The sequence below is a fragment of the Phalacrocorax aristotelis genome, chromosome 16 (genome assembly GCF_949628215.1).
Source record: "Phalacrocorax aristotelis chromosome 16, bGulAri2.1, whole genome shotgun sequence".
NCBI lineage: Eukaryota > Metazoa > Chordata > Aves > Suliformes > Phalacrocoracidae > Phalacrocorax > Phalacrocorax aristotelis.
In genome coordinates this window covers 5,672,993-5,693,423 of record NC_134291.1, presented here as the reverse complement: position 1 = coordinate 5,693,423, position 20,431 = coordinate 5,672,993, and the positions used below count along the sequence as shown (strand labels likewise).

General features: G+C 64.2%; 1 protein-coding gene across 6 annotated transcripts; it reads left to right on the top strand.

The window, feature by feature from the left end:
- Window positions 1–58: 58 nt before the first annotated feature.
- Window positions 59–19,062, top strand: CYTH1 (cytohesin 1). Of its 6 annotated transcripts, XM_075111489.1 has the most exons (14): window positions 6,930–7,031; window positions 7,064–7,142; window positions 9,895–9,977; window positions 11,106–11,170; window positions 12,006–12,072; window positions 12,279–12,397; window positions 12,712–12,792; window positions 12,932–13,044; window positions 13,116–13,264; window positions 13,366–13,477; window positions 16,476–16,552; window positions 16,868–16,939; window positions 17,328–17,482; window positions 17,698–19,062. In XM_075111489.1, exons 1-14 carry the CDS (start codon window positions 6,945–6,947, stop codon window positions 17,774–17,776), a joined length of 1,338 nt encoding a protein of 445 aa, XP_074967590.1. In that variant the 5' UTR covers window positions 6,930–6,944; the 3' UTR covers window positions 17,777–19,062. The 6 variants fall into 6 exon arrangements, with proteins under 6 accessions (XP_074967585.1, XP_074967587.1, XP_074967590.1 ...); XM_075111484.1 differs by lacking the exons at window positions 6,930–7,031; window positions 7,064–7,142 and adding an exon at window positions 59–136; XM_075111483.1 differs by having other exon boundaries at window positions 7,000–7,142.
- Window positions 19,063–20,431: the final 1,369 nt, after the last annotated feature.

Here is a 20,431-nt window from a genome sequence, read left to right as displayed (position 1 = left end):
CGAGAGGGGGCGGGGCCTACCTGGCACCTCGCCTTCCCGTGTCACGTGCCGCCGCCCGTGGCGGCCTCGGCGCCCTCGTCACGCGGGCGGGGCCGGAGCGGCGGCGGCGGCGGGATGGAGGAGGAGGGCGGCTACGGTCAGTGCGGGCCTGGGACGGGGACGGCGCCGGGGGGAGCGCCCAGCAGTGCTGGGTGTGTGCGTGTGTGTGCGTGTGTGTGTGTGTGTGTGAGACTCGGGGTCCCCCACTCGGGGTGGGGTCGGGCACGCAGCCCGTGGGGGCCGGAGAGGTCCGTGATCCGCGGAGGGGGGGGGAGGGAAAGGCGTGTTTGGGTCACGCCGTTCCCAGGTGCAAAACCGGGGTCGGGGGCTCGGGGCGGCGGGACCCGCGTCCGCAGGTGTCAGTGCGGCTGCTCCTCCCCACGCGCGGCCGCGGCCTTGGCGGCATCGGCCGGGCGGGGCCGTGGGGGCGGTGGAGGAAGCGCCGGGAGGAAATCGGTACCCGCTGGCCACAGAGCGCGGGGAGCGGGGCGGGATACCGGCGGCCGGTGCCCCCTGCACCCCTCGAGCCCTGGCCGTCCCGCTTCGCTGGCGGCGCGGCCTCGTCCTTCCCCGGGGCTCAGCCCCAGCGGCCCCGCACGGCCGGCGCCGTGCTTTGCTGCCACGGCTCGCGAGCTGCCGGCAGCGTCAGTGCTGCCGGGCTCTGGGACCCGCTGCCTGGCCACAGGGACCTGCTGCCGGCAGCGTCAGTGCTGCCGGGCTCTGGGACCCGCTGCCTGGCCACAGGGACCTGCTGCCGGCAGCGTCCGGGCTCTGGGACCCGCTGCCTGGCCACAGGGACCTGCTGCCGGCAGCGTCAGTGCTGCCGGGCTCTGGGACCTGCTGCCTGCACACCTTCCCTCCACTCACACTTGGTATTCAGCTCCTGCCTCTGAGCACTGTCTGAGTTCAGGCTCTGCAGATCTGCAGGGCAGGCTCGCGTCGATGGCATCCGTTCAATATCTCACAAACCAAACCCAGCTCGGGAGTGTGTCTGCCTGCTGTGGGAGCGGCTGATGTGCACCCGGGGCCTGCTCCCAGGGTGGGCTGAGAGGGGTGAGGTGGCTCAGGGGCTGCAGGTCCCCTCTGTCATGCACGTGCAGATTGCTTCCCTGCTTTCCTCCGTAGAGCATTCCCTCCCGGTCCTGCTCCGCAGCACCAGGAGGGAAGGCACTGCCTGTGCCTCAGCCCTTTGAGGCATGTTCCTGTGTGTCGCCAGGTGGGTTTTCTTTGAGTGATGACTTTGCTGAGGGGGAGGCTGGAGTCCGTCTGGGTGAGATCTGAAACCAAGGTCTCGATGCTGAAAGCTGTGCTGGTGACCATTCTTCCCAGAAGCTGCCAGTGCAAGTAGCGCTGGCTCACGGGCTGGCTTCCTGCCTGCTACAGTTGTGCAACGCAGCTGATTAGGAGGCAGCTGTTCCACCCTAGAAGTGACTGCACTCGGCAGTGGGGGGTTCACTGTGTGAGATAAGGTGCAAGTGCCCGGTGCCGCGGGTGCGCAGCCCAGCCCAGGCGTTGTCGGATGCAGCCCATTAGCAGGAGAGCGCTGCAGGGAGCGATTCTGTGAGCAGCCTCTTGCTGCTTCCCAGAATCACCTGGAGGATGTCCTGGGTTGTCTGTCAGTATCAGAAATTGCCTGCTCACCACGCCATGGGGGCCGCAGGGCAGCACGCAGGATGGGCGGCACAGCCAACTCCAAAACCCTGCTGCTGTCCCTGTTTGCGAGGTCATCATGATCTGCAGTTCTCCCGAAGCCCTTGAGCTCTGTTGCTTTTGCAGACGATGGTCTGCCGAGGTTTTGGCACGGTGGGAGCCTGACAGGGAGGCTCTTGCTGGTGGGATTGTGCTGACGCTAGTGTCTGCCCCATGATATGCGGCCCTTCTCCAGCCGTCTGCCTCAGCAGAGCACAAATCCCAGGGTGAGCAGCTGGCGGCACAGATGCAGGCTCCCCCTGCTCCTGCCAGGGTGGGGGCTGCGCTCCCACCCCCTCCTCAGCATCTCTCTGCGGGGATGGCAGTGAGACCAAACCCACCCCTAGACAGGAGCTGACCAAGCGCAGCGTCGCGGGTGCAAACATCTCTAGACGGTGTGGTGGCAGTGTCGTGGTAGGGAACTGTCCCGGCTGCTGCTGCCCCACTGAGCTTCAGAAACGGTGAGCAGCCTCCTGTGGGGAGTGCAGTCTGTCCCAGCACCGTGTCCTGAGCTGGGCCCTGTGTCGGCTAAGGCCTAGCCCGAGGTGAGGGGGATTGGGCAGTGCTGGTAATCCTGCTGCACCCGGCGGATTACTGCTCGCTCTAGCCTGGGGGATTAAGGGATTTCTTTAAGCAGGGGTGATGCAGCCTTCTGCAAAGCGGCTTGTGCTTGGGGGGCCTTGCTGTCTCCAGCAGGATGGCTGGTGCCAGGAGGCAGGGTGGGCTGTGAGAGGCGTAGGAGATCCTGGAAGGGCGGTGGGCTCTCAGCTCGCCCGGCAGGCTGGGGGGATCCCCAGCCTCTCCCCGCTGCCAGCCTGCACAGCCCTGGTTTGCAGGGAGGCACTGGCAGGGCCCTTGGCGCCAGCTCAGCTGTTTCAGAGGCAGCCCAGGACCACAGTGTGCACCTCTGCACCAAGGGGACAGGGTCTGGGGGCAACACTGCCGGGGGAGCTACCAGTGACACAGTAACCCCTTCCCTGGTGTGGCACAGGGCGACTTGCTGGGCCCAGCGGGGGGAGTGCCTCTTCCACAGAGCTCTGGGGCTCCCAGGTCGAAGACACAAGGACAGTGCAGAGATGGCACTGGGCTCAGAGAGCAAGGGCTGGGGCCAGCGGGGCTTGGGCAGTACAGCATTGGGCAGAGGCAATTAGCTGTTTCCTCGCCCGAGATGTTCAGGAGCAGAGAATGATAAGCCGCATTGCTGACACTCAGCAGTTACATGTCAGGGACACGCAGGCCCCGCTGTTGGGTTGTTTCAGCCTGTCCATGTGCTGGGCCATTGCAACGGGGTCAGGTTCGAAGTTTCTGCTCTGGGCCTGAGGGAAGGGGGAGGCTGGTGAAGGGAGGCAGCTCTCCCAGGCCCTGCTTTCCAGCAGGTGGAGGATCAGGGCCCAGAGCCATGGTAAGCATAACCCTGGGGTGTTTGTAAACACCCCATCTCACCCAGGCAGGGTGTGAGGATCGAGGCGGGTGTCCGGGTCACTTAGCTCAGGAGGTGTTGCCTAGCCCTGCTTCAAGCCGGCTGGAGCACCAGCAGGGGCTGATGCCGCATGGGGGTTTCTTCAGCTGCTGGTGCAGACCCTGGGCAGGCACTCACCACACCATGTGCCCAGCTCAGCCCTGCATCCCCCTGGCCCCTTTTGCCTGCTCTTGTACCGCCTGGCTGCTGAAGGCCCCCAGAGATGTGGCAACCACCGCTTTGGCCCCTGGGCAAGGGGAAGTGGTGCTGAAACCAGGTCAGTCACATCAGTGGCGAGAGCCTGGTTGCCCTCACAGCCCTGCAAGCTGCCCTTCTCCTCTGTCTTTGCTCCCATCTGCAGTAGCACTGCTCCTGGGAGTCGGGGTCCCCTCCTGCACTGCACCTTCCTGCCTCAGAGGGTGGTTTCCTCCCAGGGTGCCCTTCCGCACTGCCTGCCCCGTCAGGGCTCCTGCCTGCCCAGCTCAGGTTTCTCCTAGGTCAGCGCGTCCCAGTGCTTGCCGGCGCAGGTGAGTGGAGCTTGCTGGCTCCTGGCAGCCAAGAGCCAGCAGCTGGGCTGTCCACAGGATGCTGTCTCATGCCCTGACAGGCTCTGGGGTTACTCACAGCCATGCCCTGTGCTTGGGGATCGCTCCTGCTTTGAGGGAAAGAGCTGTCTGTCCAGTTTGCGTTTGTTTAGCGCCTGTGGGGCTGGGGGGCGCAGGTGCAGCGGGGATGGGGGGCAGAAAAACTGTGCCCTCACCCCAGCTTCACAGCTGGCCCCGAGGTCGGGATCCCAGGGCAGGACCCCTCCCGGTTCCTGCTGCAGGAGCCCCCCAGCACTGTGGCAGAGTGGGAGGCACCTCCGTTGCTGCTGGGGCATGCCTGGAGCTCAGCCGTCTGACTGGCATCACCAGGGGGCTGGCAGAAGGTGCAGCGGGCCTGCCCGTGCACGGTGCGTGGGGCAGGCTCAGCCTGTTGGGGCTGTGCTGGGATCAGCGCCCAGGCCCTGCGCCCCACAAGCATGGGCCATGGCGGCACCCCCCACTCCCCACGCCTCTCCAGAGCCACGTTGGGTCTCTCGGTGCACCTTCCTTTATGCAGCGCTGGTTGCTACGCGACCGCCGGCTCCCGATGCTTAACGCTCTTAATACGGAGGGATAAAACTGCTCTAAAAATACCATGCTGCCAGCCCCCCGCGGGGGCAAGGGGGCTGGCGGGGGGCAGGCAGCCTGGGGCAGGGGGGCTGCTGGGGAGTTCCCAAACTCCTCGTCCTCTAAGTGGCTTTGAGCCGCCGGCCAGTGCATCCATCGGGAGCGGAGCGGGCTGGTGTGCAGGCAGGGAGCAGCGGGGATTGGCTGGGGCTGGCGCGTGGGCTCCTGCAGCTGGAGCTCCCCTGCCAGAGCTGCCTTCCCTGGCTCCAGCCAGAGCGGGGAGTCCTCCGGCTCTCTTGGCTGCAGCTTGCCTGCAGGCCCCAGCACCGGAGAGTCTGCTGCTCAGCCACACGGCACCTGCCAGGCCTCTGCCTGCTCCTGCCTGCCCTGTCGGAGCTGGTGGCATCCTGCGCAGGGCCTCCGCACCATGGGGACAGTCAGCGAGCTCTGTGCCTCCAGCTTCCAGGCCTTCCTTTGCCCCTCGGTGGCCACCAAGGCAGGTAGGCGCTTTGTGCCCTCCCCTCCGCTTACCACGGGGTTCCCGTCCCCCCAGCAGATGTGATGGTGCCCGCGGCTCCGGCTCCATATGGCTCCTGCTGACAGCGGCACAGAGAGTCCTCGCTGTGCTCCCCACACACCGCCAGCCTCCTCAGGCTCAGGCCTCTGCAAGTGTTGAGCTCCAGCAGGACAGCTGGGCACCGGGCTGCCTCGCATGGCATTGCCCTGCACCGGTGCTGGGTGCCACGCTGGGACAGGGGTTGCTCAGGAGCTGCCGGTGGTGGCCGGGAGGGTGCACGCGGCCCAGTGCGGCTGTGGCAGGTCCTGTCCCAGCCCCTTACCCTCCTGCCCTGGGCGATGCATGAGCACTCAGCCGCCCTCGCTGCTGCAAGTGTCTGTGGCTGCAAGGACAGCTTGCGGTGGTGCTCTCCAAACCGAAATCTGTGCAGGGCAGCCCAGCACCTGCTGCGCTGGGACTGCTGTTGGGGCTGGCTGCCCATGGGAGCTGCTGCTGTCTGTGGGTTCCTGCCCGAGTGTGGGACCAGGGGTGGCTGTGCTGTGGGGCATGGGGCAGCGAGACTTCCTCTGGCCAGTCCTGCACCCTGCTGGCAGCTGAGGCTGAGCAGCAGCAGGCTCTGTTCCGCCTGAGGCCCAGCATGGTGAACAGTGCAGAGAGCAAGTGAAGTGCCTGCCAGGGAGCACTCCCAGCACCTGAATGGTGCTCAGTGCACGTGGACACGGCCAAGCAAGTGCTCACCTGGCCACACTGTGGGCCAGGGCTATGCGCATGGGGGTTGCAGGAGGCTGGAGCTGCCAGGGAGCGAGGCAGTGGCTGTGGACATGGGTTCCCTGCCAGGCTTTGGGCACAGGGAGTGGGGGTGATGAGCAGGGCCGTGCTGAAGCAGCACAAGGACCCTGGCTGGCTCTGGGCACAGGGTCCAGCCGCCTGGGAGGGTCTTTCCTGGAGCTGCCTGTCCATGAACCCCTCTCCTGAGGCACCTCGGCTGTCAGTGGGGAAGGACAGGGCTGATGCAACCCAGAATGCGCACGCGGCACAGTGAAAACAGGATGTGGTGTGCTGAGATGAGCAGGAAGTTTCTTGGGGCCCTGCGGGTCCCCCAGCTGCCAGGCATGACAGGAGCGGGCAGCGGTGCCCCACAGCAGAGCCCAGCAATGGCCAGTGCTGGCACCGTGTGCTCGTCCCCATGGTCTGCTTAAACCCAGTGCCTTTGCCCCTGTGGTACAGGCTGGTGGGAGGGCTGGGTAGCAGGGCAGCACAGCTGTGGGCCGAAAGACTGATGCAAGGCTTCCAGAGCCCTTCCTCCCCTTGCACCATAGCTGGCGTTCTGGGTGCTGTTTCTCCATCTCATGCTGCCGAGCAGGATTTAGCTGAGTCAAGGCGGCCGAGGCTCACGCGGCCTCTCCAGGCAGCTGATAGTGGGACAGGGACATGCCAGGGGTTTGCTCCTGCTGCCGGCACGGCCTCACGGGCCCTGGACTCCACTGCACAGTAGTCTCATATGGAGCAGTGGGGTCCATACAGGATTCCCAGAGCAAGGGGGCAAGACAGTGGGGAGCAATCTCCCATGGGGACCAGTATCGCGTCCGGCCCTGGTCCTGATTCTGGTCCCATCCAGCCGAGTGAGCTGCCATGGAGTCTGCAGAGGGTGGCAGGCACCAGTGGTCGCACAGCCCTCCTGGTCCTACCCAGGGTTCGGTCCTTACAGCCTGCGCAGGACCTGGATGTGCAGTGCAGAGTTTGGATGAGCTGCACAGGGAGCTGTGGGGCAGGGCTGGGAGTCTGCTGGGGTGGGGGGCCCCACCTGATGGAGGGAACCCTGGTGTTGCTCCATTGAGCTCAAGGTGTGCTGGGTCGAGTGTCTTGGGCAGCCCCCAAAGAAGGAAAGGCTGGGCCAGCCGCCAGTGCCTGTCTGGCAGGGACCCCAACACTTCACATCCCCCAAACCCAGGGCTGAGGATGGGGAGCAGGGCCCTGGCTGCGCCATTTCCTCACCCAGCCGGCAGCAGAGGAGTTAAGGCACTGTTGGCCCTGGGCTCGTTGTGGCAGGAACAGGGTGTTGCTGGTGCTGGCTCCTGGTGAGGCCGGGATGACGCCCAGGCGGCCCCGGAGCTCATTGGCCCGGCGCAGCCCTGACTCACCCCGGGAAGCACCAGAAGCACCGGGGCAGGCAGGTGTCCGCACCCCGAAACAGCAGCACCTCTCCAGAGCTGTAGGCAGCACAGGCACAGCCAACGGAGCCGGTGGAGAGAGCCTGCCAGGATGGTGCTCAGGGCGGAGGGCAGCGGTGAGCCCAGCTTGGGGAGGCTGGTGGGGCTGGGGAGAGGGGGAGGCAGGCAGGTGGCTCTGCGTCTGCCCTGCTCCTGTGCCACTGGCCCTGCCTGCTTGTCTTGAGGCAGCAGGGTAGGAAGGGAACACGGGGGACAAACATGGCCTCTGCATGCCAAGGGGGGCTGTGCTCTGTGCTGGGCATGGCGGGAGTGGGGGATGTGCTGCTGCTCCTGCTCAGAGCTGCCGTAGACCCCGGCAGCCTTGGAGCCCGGGACAGATGGATGAATCCCGCTGGTGCCCCTTGCTGCCCTCCTGCTGCGGCCAGTGTGCAGAGTCATTGGGCTCAGATGTTGGCAGCAGGAGCTGCGGGAGCCATGGACCCCCTGCACTGGGGCCTCGTGCTGGCAAGGAGCAGGCGCCAGCGCTGGGATCTCCACAGTCCTGTGGGTCACCGTGCCCCAACTCCTGTGCCAGGGTGAAGCTGGGGCAGCGGGTGCCTGCTCCAGCCTCCCCTTCCCTGCAGCCCGTGGCAGGGCTCACTGGCCTCTCGGGAGCCATTTGGGCTCTGCTCGGTGCTGCGGGGCAGGAGCTGTGCAGAGTGCCGGGGAAGGGTTAACGCCCTCTTCCTTCCCCAGAAAAGCTCTTGCATCTGGGGTTTCTCTTCCTCTGGCTGCTGCTGACATGGCTGGGCTGGTGTCACGAGTGCTGACCCTCCACTGCAGCAGCGCGGGTGGGGAGGGACCTTCCTGGGCTCCTCTGCCCTACAGCTTCTCGTTCTCTGCTGCGCCTGCCGTGGGGCCTGCTGAGACCCCTGCCCGCTCACAGGTGGGCAGGGGGAGGCAAAGCTGCTCCTGCAGGGTCTGCCTTGCTGCTCGTCAGCTGAGTGCCAGCGGGTCCCTTTGCTGGATCCAGCCTCCCACCCTTGACCAGCTCGCCTCGAGACAGGTCCAACCCTCGCACCGAATTTCACCTCCCCTCCAACTGCGGCTGGGCGGGAGGGTCCTGCGACGCGTGCTACAGCCCAAGGATTTAGGGGGTTTTGTGTCTGGCAACGGGTGTGTGACGCAGCTCAGCCCTCCCACAGCAAGCCCGCGCTTGCTGGGTGCCCTGGGCGCCGGGCAGGAGGGGCTGAGCACCTGCAGGAATGGCACTGGGGTGCACGAAAGGTGCTTGGATATATCGATAAGGCAATGCCTCAGGTATTTTAAGTTTAAATAACTTCTAACTTGGTGCTACGAGCCAGGTTGTCTGGTTCAATCTTCTAGTGTTGGAGACTAAAAATATTGAGAAGTGTTGCCGTCGTGTCTGGAGGGGTGGTGTCGCAAACTCAGGCTGCTGCTGACCTTGGCAGTAGGGGATTTTTGCGAAGGAGGAAGCTCGGCAGAAAGCCGGAGCGGAGCCGGGGAAGTGCTGAGTTCAGAGATTCGGTTTGTGTGGTTGCGATCGCCCCAGGGTCGTGTGTGGCTCCCACGGAGGAGGTGGCAGCTCGGTGGGGAAATGATGCACAGTTGAGGACGGTGCTGATCCAAAGGCATGTGGCGTCCCTGGGTGCTGGGATAGGGCAGGTGGCCATGCTGGGGACACTCTGGGTGAGTCCAGGCTGGTGTCAGCAGTGCCCTGGAGACCACAGCCGTGGTGGCATGCAGAGCCTTGGTGGAAAGGAGAGGTAATGTTTGGGGAAGGAGGGAGCGGTGGCAGCCCTAACACATGCCTGTCCCCAGTAACCCTGTGCAGGAGGCAGTATGAAGGCCGAGCTGGTGGGTGCTACTGCTGCCTCCCTTGGGGACACCGATCCCTCCCTCTGGAAGGACAGTGCTTTGGTGTTTTCACGGGCAGCCTTGATGTGGCATACGAGGGAGCTGCTGGAACCTGCTGGCAGAAGTGGGAGGCGTGGGCAGTAGACAAGGGCTAGGACCACTATGGGAGGAGTGGGTGACCTTGGGGACAGGAGGGAACAGAAATGGGATGCCGTGTCACTGTAGAGCAGGACCTCATGCACCAGGGAGCATCAGGAACGTCCCAGGAGCTGCAGGGCTCAGGAGGAAGGTGGGGCGTGTGGCACCCCAGGCTTGAGACTCTGGGATGATGTTGGGGGGCGGGGGTGCCTGGCTCCTGTGGGTGACGGGGAGGTGTAGATGGCACGGCATGTGGGCAGGGTTTGTCCAGAGGGCGCACCAGCTCTGGGCCCTGGCTCAGAAGGATGGATCCCATGCAGAGTGGGCTGCAAGGACAGTCAGGAGCTGATTTTCTATGGGGCTGGCCCAGTGCAGCAGAGGAACCCGAGGGCTCCAGGTCCTTGTGGAGCCCGGTACTGTGGGGCACAGCAGAGCTGCCCAGCCATGTCAGGGACTGGGACAGCCACCAACACTGGCCTGGCTAGGGTAGAGCGGAGTTAAACTGGACTCGGCAGGACGGCAGGGCTAGAGCCAGGGGGAGCAGCACTGGAGCCAGTCCATGCTGGTCCTCCCTGCCCAGCCGCCGTGGGCTGAATCAGCAGGAACAACAGTGCCTGGCTCCCCCGCTGCTGCCACAGCCCACCAGGGTGATGGCTTGGCCCTCACATTCCTTGCGTGCCGTCGGTGGCACTCAGCCACCGTGCAGGGCTGGGGGCACTGCTCACTGGCCCGGCTCCTCTGGGCACCCAGCAGCTCCGTGTCCCAGCTCCTGACGGGCCCCAGGCTACCGGCAGGGAGCAGAGGCTGCGCCTGGAGCCTGGCGGGGATGATTCCCATATCCACGCGTGCTGATTTGACCGTGTCTTCACTCAGTGCCCAGTGACCTGACCCCAGAGGAGTGCCAGGAGCTGGAGAACATCCGCCGCCGCAAGCAGGAGCTGCTGGCTGACATACAGGTGTGATGCTGAGGGCCACCACCGTATGCACAATCCCCCTGTCCTGGATGTGGCAGCTTCTTGCTCGGGGCTGTCCCCTGGGAGGCAGGGGACAATCTCCCTGCCTGTGTCACTGGGCAGGGTCCCTGTAACCCCATCCAGGGTCCCTTGCCGTGCTTGCTCCTGGGAAAGGGGAGGGTGGCTCCTGGGGAAGGTGAGGTGGGGAGGAGAGGCTGCCCTGGCCAGGGCTGTCAGTAATTGCCAGGGGATCGGGGTGCGCTGCCCCAGACCCACAGAGCCTGTGCAGGAACAGGCCCAGGCAGGGCTGTGGGTTGGGTTTGTGCTCCTGTCCCCTTTCCTCGCCAGCCCCCCTCTCTTTGTGGCCCATGGGGGCTCTTGTGGACCTTCTAAGGCAGAGGACTGGGGCTGCTGGAACTGCAGGGCATGGCGAGCTGGGCCCGCAGGGTGGACACCAGCAGCTGCTGCAGGGAGCCCATGATCTGCTGCCCCGATGCCTGATAGCATTGCCTCTGCAGAGCCCGGCGCCAGGGAGAGGGTCCCAGCAGGGGAAGTGGGCCCAGCCTGGCAGTCGGTCTGCCCTGCAGGGCCGAGGCAGCCATGGCTTTTCCTTGCGCCCCACAGAGCTCCGGGCTGTGTGCTTTTGCTATTCCCCGTGGCTCGGGGCACCGGCGTCTCTGTGCCAGCCCCTCCCTGGCACGGGCAGGGACCGTGTCTCTGGGCCAGGCCATGCCCTGGCAAGTGACTGTGAGGTCAGGGCTCATCTGGGACACCCGTCAGTCATGTCCCTGATTAAGGCAGCAGAGGCTAATTATTGCCATATGCTGGGCATGATCTAAAGGGATTAGGGGGTAATTTTATTAACCTCTGAATCTCTTCCTTCCTGCACATTCGGAGTGTGTCGATGCTGCAGGGGGATTAGCAGTGGGGTGCCACCAGCCCCCTCCGTGAGTGCCCCCCAAGCTAGTTCAGCCCCAGGGCAGCAGTCAGGTTGGAAGGAGGGAAGGAAGGAGGAGCTGCTGGGGCGTTGTGGGGGAATGGCCCCGGGGCTACCATCAGGGCTGGGGGACTGGAGGGTTTGGGAGGGAGGGGGGCAGGCACCTCCTGTCTCAGTGTGCTCTCTCCCCTCAGCGGCTGAAAGATGAGATAGCAGAGGTGACGAATGAGATCGAGAACCTGGGGTCTACGGAGGAGAGGTGAGTCCTCTGCTGTCAAGGCGGCCCAGGGCCTCCACTGAGCCCTCTCCCCTGCATCAAGGCTGTTCCTGAATGCTAGCTCACTCACACCATGTGGGAGCCTTAGACAGCTGAGCGGTGTAGCCTGATCCCATGGGTGCTGGTGCAGGTAGCTTTCCCAGGCACCCTGAATTCCTTGGAGCAGTAGCAGGATCCCAGTCTGAACTGCTGCTCCAAAGGTCTGTTTTTCCAAGCCTCAGCCCCTCTGTCTGGACGCAGAGACTGTCGGACTTTGTTATTCTGAGCCGGCGCAGGCAGTGCCAGCCTGGGATTAGGGGGTCCTGGCAGCCGATGGGAGCTGACTCCCAGCGTCATTTCTAATCACCTACTGGGGCATGAAGGCTGTCACCCTCACACTGGCCCTGCTGGGGCCTGAAGGCTGCTCTCCCCAGAGTCCCACCGCGCCCAGCTTGACCTAGCCTGCCCCATGCAGAGATCACCTGCTGGGATGCTGTACCCAGCACCCCTTCTGCATGGGGTGACCCCATGGACTGGGTGACCCCGTGGACAGGGTGACCCCGTGGATGGGGCACAGCAGCTCCTCTTTGCTCTGGGGCCCAGCAAGCCGAGAGCAGACCCATGCTGCTGTGCCACGGTGCAGGGCAGAGATGTGGCACAGTGTGCCAGCTTCGCCCCGTGCAGGTTCAACACAGAGGGCCTGGCCTGGTCAAAGTTGCTCAGCTCCCATTCAGGCCAGACTGACCCCTCTCCGCAGTGCTCTGCCCAAGGGATGAGGGGGGAGGCAGGAGGCAGCCAGGTTCCTCCTGGGCACTCAGATCTGCTTTGGGCTTTGCAGGAAAAACATGCAGAGGAACAAGCAGGTGGCCATGGGCAGGAAGAAATTCAACATGGATCCCAAGAAGGTACTGTGGGGTGGGCTGGGCAGGGAGCAGGGCTGTTCACCAGCCCGCCTGGGGCTGTGGTGGGCTCTGCCACCTCGCAGTCCAGGTGCCTGGCCACCCGCTGGGCTGGGGCAGAGCCAGCACCCAGGGCAGGGGCCGGGGAGGCAGCAGGCGGGCTGGCAGGGTCAGCAGCAAGCCCCAGAGCCGTGTCTCTTGCACCGCTCCAGGGCATCCAGTTCCTGATTGAAAATGACCTGCTGAAGAACACATGTGAGGATATCGCTCAGTTCCTTTACAAGGGAGAGGGCCTCAACAAAACAGCCATCGGCGACTACCTGGGCGAGAGGTACACTGGCCTGGGGTGGCTTGGGTCTCCTGCGGGTGCCCTGGGCCATCACTGCCTGAGAGACGAGACACTGCAGCTCTTTGAGCTTACAGAGTAGCTGAGTGGGTGTACAGCGGGGCTGGGCACCCTGAATGCTAGGGAGAGCTGGGGGGCTGTTCGATCCGTGTCTGGCACTTGTGAGAGGCTGGTGTGTGCAAAACCAGCCCAGGACTCAAGTGCAGGGGTAGCTGCAGGTTTTCCTGACAAATGAGCAGCTTGGCAGTCACAGGACTTGCTGATCATGCATCCCTCGTGCTCTGGCTTTGTTCCTGCAGGGATGAGTTCAACATCCAAGTCCTGCATGCCTTCGTGGAACTTCATGAGTTCACTGACCTCAACCTCGTGCAGGCCCTGCGGTGAGCAAAGGGGGCTGGGAGCAGAGTCGTGTCCCATCAGGGGAGACAGGCAGCAGGCTGGTGGGGGGCCATAGCAATGTGAGCATGGTTGGAGGGCACGTGGAGCCGCCAAAGCAGTGTGATGCCTTGCTCTTCGCAGGCAGTTCCTGTGGAGCTTCAGGCTGCCTGGGGAGGCACAGAAGATTGACCGGATGATGGAGGCCTTTGCCCAGCGGTACTGCCAGTGCAACCCTGGTGTCTTCCAGTCCACAGGTGAGTGCCTGCCTCAGCCCCTCTCCCTCGCTGTCCTGACTCACAGCTGACTTTCCCCTCTGCCCCTGTAGACACCTGCTACGTGCTCTCTTTCGCTATCATCATGCTGAACACCAGCCTGCACAACCCCAACGTCAAGGACAAACCCACAGCAGAACGCTTCATTGCCATGAACCGTGGCATCAATGACGGGGGGGACCTACCTGAGGAGCTGCTCCGGGTGAGGGACAGGGTGTGGAGGGGCCGAGGCTGGGCTGTGGAGCTGGCCCATTGCAGGGCTCCTGGGTGGAACAGAGCTGACACTGTGTATTGTTGTACCAGAATCTTTATGAGAGCATCAAGAATGAACCTTTCAAAATCCCTGAGGACGATGGCAATGACCTCACCCACACGTTCTTCAACCCCGACCGGGAGGGCTGGCTTCTGAAGCTAGGTGAGCGCTGGCAGCTGGGCAGATGTGGCCTGGGGAGGAGCTGGGCCACGGGTGCAATGCCCCTGGGCTGCCTGCACCTCACTTGCTGGCCTGGCTCCTCGGAGCATGGCCCTGCAGAGGGACAAGAAGCTGCAGACAGGGGCGCAGCCCCATGAGGAAGGTGTCCATACATACAGCAGCCCTCCATCTTCCCTGAGCTGGGTGGCAGGAGCAGACTCACAGCTGACGAGGCCCTGTGGTGTGGCTGGGTGGGCATCCTGGGGGATTCTGCATCTAGGTTGGGCAAGCCCCGGGTTGCAGAGCTGGTACTGGAGCCTGGTGTCAGAGCACGGAAACTGCGAGGCCCTTCTCATCACCAAGTCACAGGAGGGTCCTGTTGGAGCAGGCCCCCGGGAGCGAGCGGCGAGCTGCCCCAGGCTGCGTGCGTCCCCCGCTCCATGCCACAGACTGGTCCCTGCCTCACCTTCCCACAGCATTATCACCTCCGCATCCCGGCTCCACATGCAGGCAGCGTGCATGGCATCCCCGCGGCCCCGCTGCACAGCCCAGCTCTCGAGGCCAGCGAGTCTGCCCCACGCCCTGGCTCCTGTGGCTTCTCCTCTTGGCAGCTCTGGGGAGTCCTCTGCCTGGGTTAAGCGAGGGGGGACAATGGGGTGCTGGCAGGAGCAGGGTCTGGTGGGATCCTTTCCCTGGGGCTCTCACTGGGGTTGAGGCTCTGTCCTCTCACCAGGGGGTGTTTCTGCCATATTGCCACCCCTTTGGGATGGTAGAAGGGCCTTACCCCCCCACCAGTGCAGAGCCTGGTCCTGGGGCTGAGCAAGGGCCATCTGCCCCTTGGCTCTGGGGTAGGGGGTTGTCGGGGGGAGCCCCAGGTCTGCCTCTCCTGTCCCCAGGTGAGCCCAGCACCCCACTGGCAGAAGGGCCCCACGCACGGCAGGTCAGCATCCGCTGCCATTGGGGCTGTTGGCAGCTGAGGGGGTGAAGAGGCGGCAGAGCAGCTGTGGCTCCCAGCCTGACTGCCGTAGCTCAGCCCACTCGTGGGGCAGGGGTGGACCCCACAGGGAGGCCATGGGGCAGGGGGAGCCAGGCCCAGTGCCCCCCAGCCAAGGAGATCTGTCCCACAGAGCCACAGTGAGCCAGGGCAGGTTGATCCCTCACGGTGGTGCCGCCGGCCCAGCCCCTCATGGCTTCCCTGCTGCAGCCCTGCACCACTGACCCGTGTGGGATGAGGGGGGTTCTTTGGGGTTTCCTCTTTTTTTTTTTCCTTTTCCTTTCTTTTTAATTTTCTTTTCTCCCTCATTTGTATGTTTCCATGATTTTGGCTCTTCCCTTCCTTGCCCCCAACTCCAGGAGGTACGTACCCCTCTCCCCGCTCTGCTCACGCCGCTGGGGCTTCGTTTCCTTTTTGTTTTTAATTGCTGGTGATTAGTCTCATTGCTGCTGCTGCTAACCACCTGCACTGCCCCAGGGACCTCGCCTGCCGAGGGGACAGCCCCGCTCCTGATGCTACCAAGGCAGGGATGCGGGGTACCAGCCCCGCCAATGCGAAGGGCTCCCCGAGGCCTGCTGGCCCCCTCCGCTGCCCCGGCGCACCCCACAGCCAGGGACGGACAGGGCCGCAGTCGCTCCTTGCCCAGCCACTGGTGGGGGATGCCTGCCCATCCGTGCTTCGCCGTGTTCGCAGGCAGCTCAGCCTGGCCACAGTGGGTTTTTGCCTCCAGCACCATGAGGGACAGGGATGGGTTTGGGATGTTCTCAGGAAGGGCCCCAGCCTGTGCACCGGGGTGTTGGGAGATGCAGAGTGCCTGGAGCAGGATGAGAGCAGGGAGGAGCTGTCCGTGCAGTGCCCTGTGCTGTGCCACGGGCTAGTGGCAGTCTGTGTGCTGGGTGCCGGCACTGCCCTGGATCACCACCTGCAGCCCTGGGGTGCCAGGGAGTGTCGGTGTTCCCCTGTGGGGCTGCACAGGCCCTCAGTCCCATACAGCTCTGCAGGCCCTGCCTGACCCCACGGAGCCCCGCACCCCTGCGGGCCCTCAACACCAGGTCCCTCCTGTGCTCCCTGTGCCGTGGGACCCTGCCCTGGCACATGGCTTCTTCCCTCCCACAGACCCAGGAGAGGAGGTGGTCCTGGGAAGGCTTGTGGCTGAAGATGGTCATACCCTGGGTTTTGGGGTGACCTTGGCTGGAAAGAGTCAGAGGGGGGGTTTCCTCTAGGAAGTGCTGGCCCCAGCCTGGCACTGGGGCAAATACCGGGGTGGGTGGCCAGCTGGCATGGGGGAGCAGGGAGGCTCGGGGCCTTTCTGGTGCGGTGGGGGAGATGAGCACGGCCCCCAGTGCACACAGTGCCTCCTTGTGTCTGCACAGTCCCCAGGCAGCACCGCCTGGGTGCTCATCCCATGGTGGCAGCACATCTGGCACTGCTGTGATGGCCAGAGCATGCCGGAATGATGGAGGGGGAGCCAGGCCCAGGGGTGAGCCGTCCCTGAGCCCAGGGAGCAGCTTCTACCTCTGCAGTGGCAGTTGTGAAACTCCCTCCCACCAAAAGTCCGCAATCCATGGTCTTGGCCTCGTGCCTTTCCCCAGCGCTGGGCTGTGCTGGCCAGGATGCAGTGGGCCCATGGTCAATGTGAACAGAAAGCCCCTGCACCCCCCTGAGAGCTGTGTGGCTGCAGCGTCCCCTGGCCATGCTGAATCAGTGTTTTGGGTGGGAATGGGCGCAGTGTTCCGGGCCCGATCCCCCCTCCCCTCCATCCTCATCCCGTCTGCTTTCCGCTCCTGCTCATGCCCTGCCCGGCGTGGTGTGTGCTGCCTGCTGCTGCTGTGCCCGGCGCCCACCGGGCTGCCTGGCTCTGCTTGTGCCCCGGCACCTGGTGCTTGTCTGTGTGTGTCTGTGTGGGCTCCAGCTCTGCCATAGCCTCCATGTGCCGCGAGCCTCCAGGCGCGTGCCCTGGCCGCGCTCTGCTGGGGCTGCACCCAACCTGCCTCTGTCTGCTCCCAGGAGGCAGGGTGAAGACGTGGAAGCGACGTTGGTTCATCCTGACTGACAACTGCCTTTACTACTTCGAGTACACGACGGTCAGTGACCTTTGCTTGGGGTCTGCTGAGCCAGGGCAGGGAAGGGCACCGGATCCAGCTCAGTGCTCATCTGTCTGCATGGCACAGACCAACACGGCATCCCAGCGCGGGGCTGGCAGCCTGCCTCTTGCCATGCTGAGGTGCTGGTGACTGCAGGGGTGCAGGACATGGCTGTCAGGCCGGGCAGCACTACATGCCTGTGCAGAGGGGTGTTTGGGGATAGAGGTGTTTGCAGCATCCAGCCCTGCCTGGGGCACGTGGGTGGGGTTTGGAGGTGTCCAGCCTGCAGCTAAACCCTCTGCTTCTCCCAACCAGGATAAAGAGCCCCGTGGCATCATCCCCCTGGAGAACCTCAGCATCCGTGAGGTGGATGACTCGAAGAAACCTGTGAGTGCCGTGGCAGGGTCCCCTGGGGCTGAAGGGGCAGACCTGGTGCTTTGGTTGGGGCAGGAGCAGGGCAGGGAAAGCTGGGAGGTGCTGCAGCCCCCGAGGGATGGCCCCGGGAGAGGTGGGAGGGCCCTGCAGCTGTCACTGCCTCCACCCATCACAGCAGCCAGGTGCGGACTGGGGCTGGTCACCGCAGTGTCCAGGGCTGGTGGCAGGGCACGCCTGGGGGCCATGGGGTGACGATCACAGCATGTCCATCCCCCTCTGCTGCACTGGGGGTGGCTGTGCCAGGGGACTGCCTGCAGCCTCGGTGCTCTGCCTCATCCCTCCCAGCCTGGGGTCCCCTTTGGATGCGGGGGCTGCCTCTGAATGGTCTCCTCCCTCCCAGAACTGCTTTGAGCTCTACATCCCCGACAACAAGGACCAGGTGATCAAGGCCTGCAAGACGGAAGCGGATGGGCGGGTGGTGGAGGGGAACCACACAGTGTACCGCATCTCCGCCCCCACTCCCGAGGAGAAGGAGGAGTGGATCAAGTGCATCAAGTGAGTGCTTGTAGGAGCAAGTGGCAGGGTGCTGGGCAGGGGCGCAGCCGGGTCCTGCCTGCTGTGCTTGAGGAAGGGCAGTGCTTCCCGGGATACCCTACAAGGACTAGGGGGAATGGGCTTTCCCAGGGCACAAAGGGAAAGGCTGCTGACCAGCCCTACAGCAGTTTTTGTCTGGCTGTACAGCTAACCTGAGCCCTTGTTCCCCCTGCCAGGGCAGCGATCAGCCGGGACCCTTTCTACGAGATGCTGGCCGCCAGGAAGAAGAAGGTGTCCTCCACCAAGAGACACTAGCAGCCTCCACTGGCCTTGTGAGGCCAGCGTGCCCCTGGCAGCCTGAGCGTCTCCCCTCCCCAGAGGGCTGCGGGGCTGGGGCTGTGCTGCAGCCTGGCCCTTGGGGCCCAGGACCTAGCTTCAGCTTCGCAGTTTCTTTACTGTGGGGAGAGGGAGGAGGCACAGGCATCTCGGTGGCTCTGGCACCCCCATCACTGCCTCATTGCCAGGACAGCATCTTCACAGACTGGAGCTGGACCAGCAACACCCCCCACAGAGGGAGCTCCGTCCTGTCCCAGGCTCGGCTGCAGGATGGGGAGTGCCCTGTGTGTGTATTGTTCTCTCCCACCTTCACCAGCTGGGACTGGGCAGTGGGGCACCATGGGCACCCTCCCTGTTCCCAATCCCCCCAGCAAGTGTGCAGCCGCACATGCTGCTGGATCCCACCAGCACCCATGTCCTGAAGTACTTGGGGTGTCCCATTGGGAAGGTGAAGGGCTGGCAGTTAACAGATGGCAGTTTTGGGGGTGCTGCAGGTGCCAGGGTGAAGGATGGAAGCCCCAGGGCAGCTGGGGGATGGCTCATGGAGGCACGACTCCTGGCCCTCGTTGTAGCGGGCCTGGGTCTGTCCTGGGGCTTCCCCACGCTGCTGCCTTGGACCCTCCCAGCTGTCTCCTGCACTGGCAAAGGTCACTGTGGGTGCAGGGAGGGCTGAGGGGCAGAGACTTGTCACCATCATGGGGTGCAGTGGTGCCACATGGTGCACAGACATGTCCTCACCCAGCTGGGGGGTGCTGGAGCTTGGGTGAGGGCCCTGGTCCGGCAGCACTGGCTGGCATTGCCCCGGCTCGTCCTTGCAGGGTGATGCCCTCGGCGAGGGGCAGGGGAGGCTGTGACAGGGGTGGCCATTGTCTCCTCGAGCACAAGCTCTCGCTTCTGAGCAGGTGGGGGGATGTGCCCAGAGCCTGCACCAGGGACAGCTGCTGTCAAGGGGGTCCAGCCAGGCCAGGGGCTACAGCCCCCGTCTCTGCCTTGCAAACTTCCGTGTCTTGTCCTGTTCCCTCAGCCACCATGCACAGTCTGGAGAGAGGCGCCTGGATCAGTATTAGTCTATTTATCAGAGGTGTAAATACTCCTGTATAGTTTTCTCCTTTTAGATTATTTTGTATGTTGGGTTGTTCTGTGCAGAGACCTCTCCAGAGGGTGGGGGAGTGGCAGGGTTTTTTTATTCTAACTTTTTTTTTTTGCCACGGCCTTGTAAAACTAGTGCTGAGGATCTGCAGCAAATAAACATCAAACCGCGTTCAGCCCTGGCCTCCTGTGGTCTGTGTGTGGCTCAGGACAGGCAGGAGCCCCCGGCTGCCCACCACTGGCCCCCCCAGTGATGCCACATTGGATGAACCTGGCAATGCTGCAGCCCAGCACAGTCCTGGTTTGAGTCCCTGCCTGTTTCTGTTCAAGGCCTCTCGTTTCTTGGTGCACTGGGGGGTATTTGCATGCCTTGTGCCTTGCCAGCTCCCCTCAGCTTCCCCCAGCCACCAGGAGGGTTCCCTGGGGACCTCGCTGCAGGGGATGGCGGGGGGGGCCGTGCCAGGTCGGGATGGCTCCTGGCCTCGCATCCTGCGTGCCACCTGCCTGGTGTGCAGTGGGGCGTCACTGAGCCCGGCTGGGCTGGGGGGCAGCTCCCCACCTGCAGGGACCTGTGGGCTGGACCATGCAGCACCGGACCCCCAGCTGCACAGTGGCACACACTGCACCAGTGTGAGGGGCCTGAGACACAGGGGTGCTGGGGCACCCCCTCGGGTACCCCCGTTCACATCCCAACTCTTGTCTGGCAGCTGCTGGAAGGCCGAGCCCTGGGGAGGGACCCTGCCCTGCCTGCGATGGGGACAGGGAGGGAACCATTGCACCAGCCCTGGTCCTGTGCTGGGCTCTGGAGTATCAAAACTCCCTCGGGTGGTACCAGCTCTAAATAGGAATGTGATCAAAAGCTAAGTCGGGGCCAAGGGCGAGCCAGGAGCCACGGAGTCCGTGCTGGCTGGGGCTGGGGGAGGATGGTCCAGCCACTTGCACACTCGTGCAGAGATCCAGGCCATGGCGGGAAGCCTGGCAGAGCCAGGGGCAGCCCCCACCATGGACCCTGCCCATCTTGGACAGGGCAGCCCTTGGCACCGTATCGTGAGTCGGGCTAGGATGGGTACGTGGGCAAACAGCCCTCGCCAAGGGGTGCCGGGGTGGATGCTGGGGGGGGCGAGCAGCCCTGCAGTTCCGAGGCAGTTGGGCTGCACCTGGTGTCGGTTGGGGCCGGTGCTGCTGTCGGTTGCGGGTGCAGGTGGTGACAGTTGGGCTGCGGTCAGTGGCTGGAGGCTCTTGGAGGGCTGAGGGGAGCGGCAGGGCAGTGGAACACTAGGGCCAAGCAGGGGTTGGGCAGGCTGGGGGGGCAATGGGGCCAAGGATGGGGCAGGCGGGGGGGGCAATGGAGCTGGTGGGGGCAATGGGGCCAGGCAGGGATGGGGCTGGCAGCTCCCTATGAGGCTGCAATGTGCAAAGGGAAGGCTGAGGGCAGTGGCAGGAGGGTGGTGGGGTGTGGGGCCTGCACAGCCCCTGGCTGAGTGGGGTTTTGCCCCCCACCCCTGCAGGCGCTGGGGAGCTGTGGCCAAACCCTGTGCTGGCAGG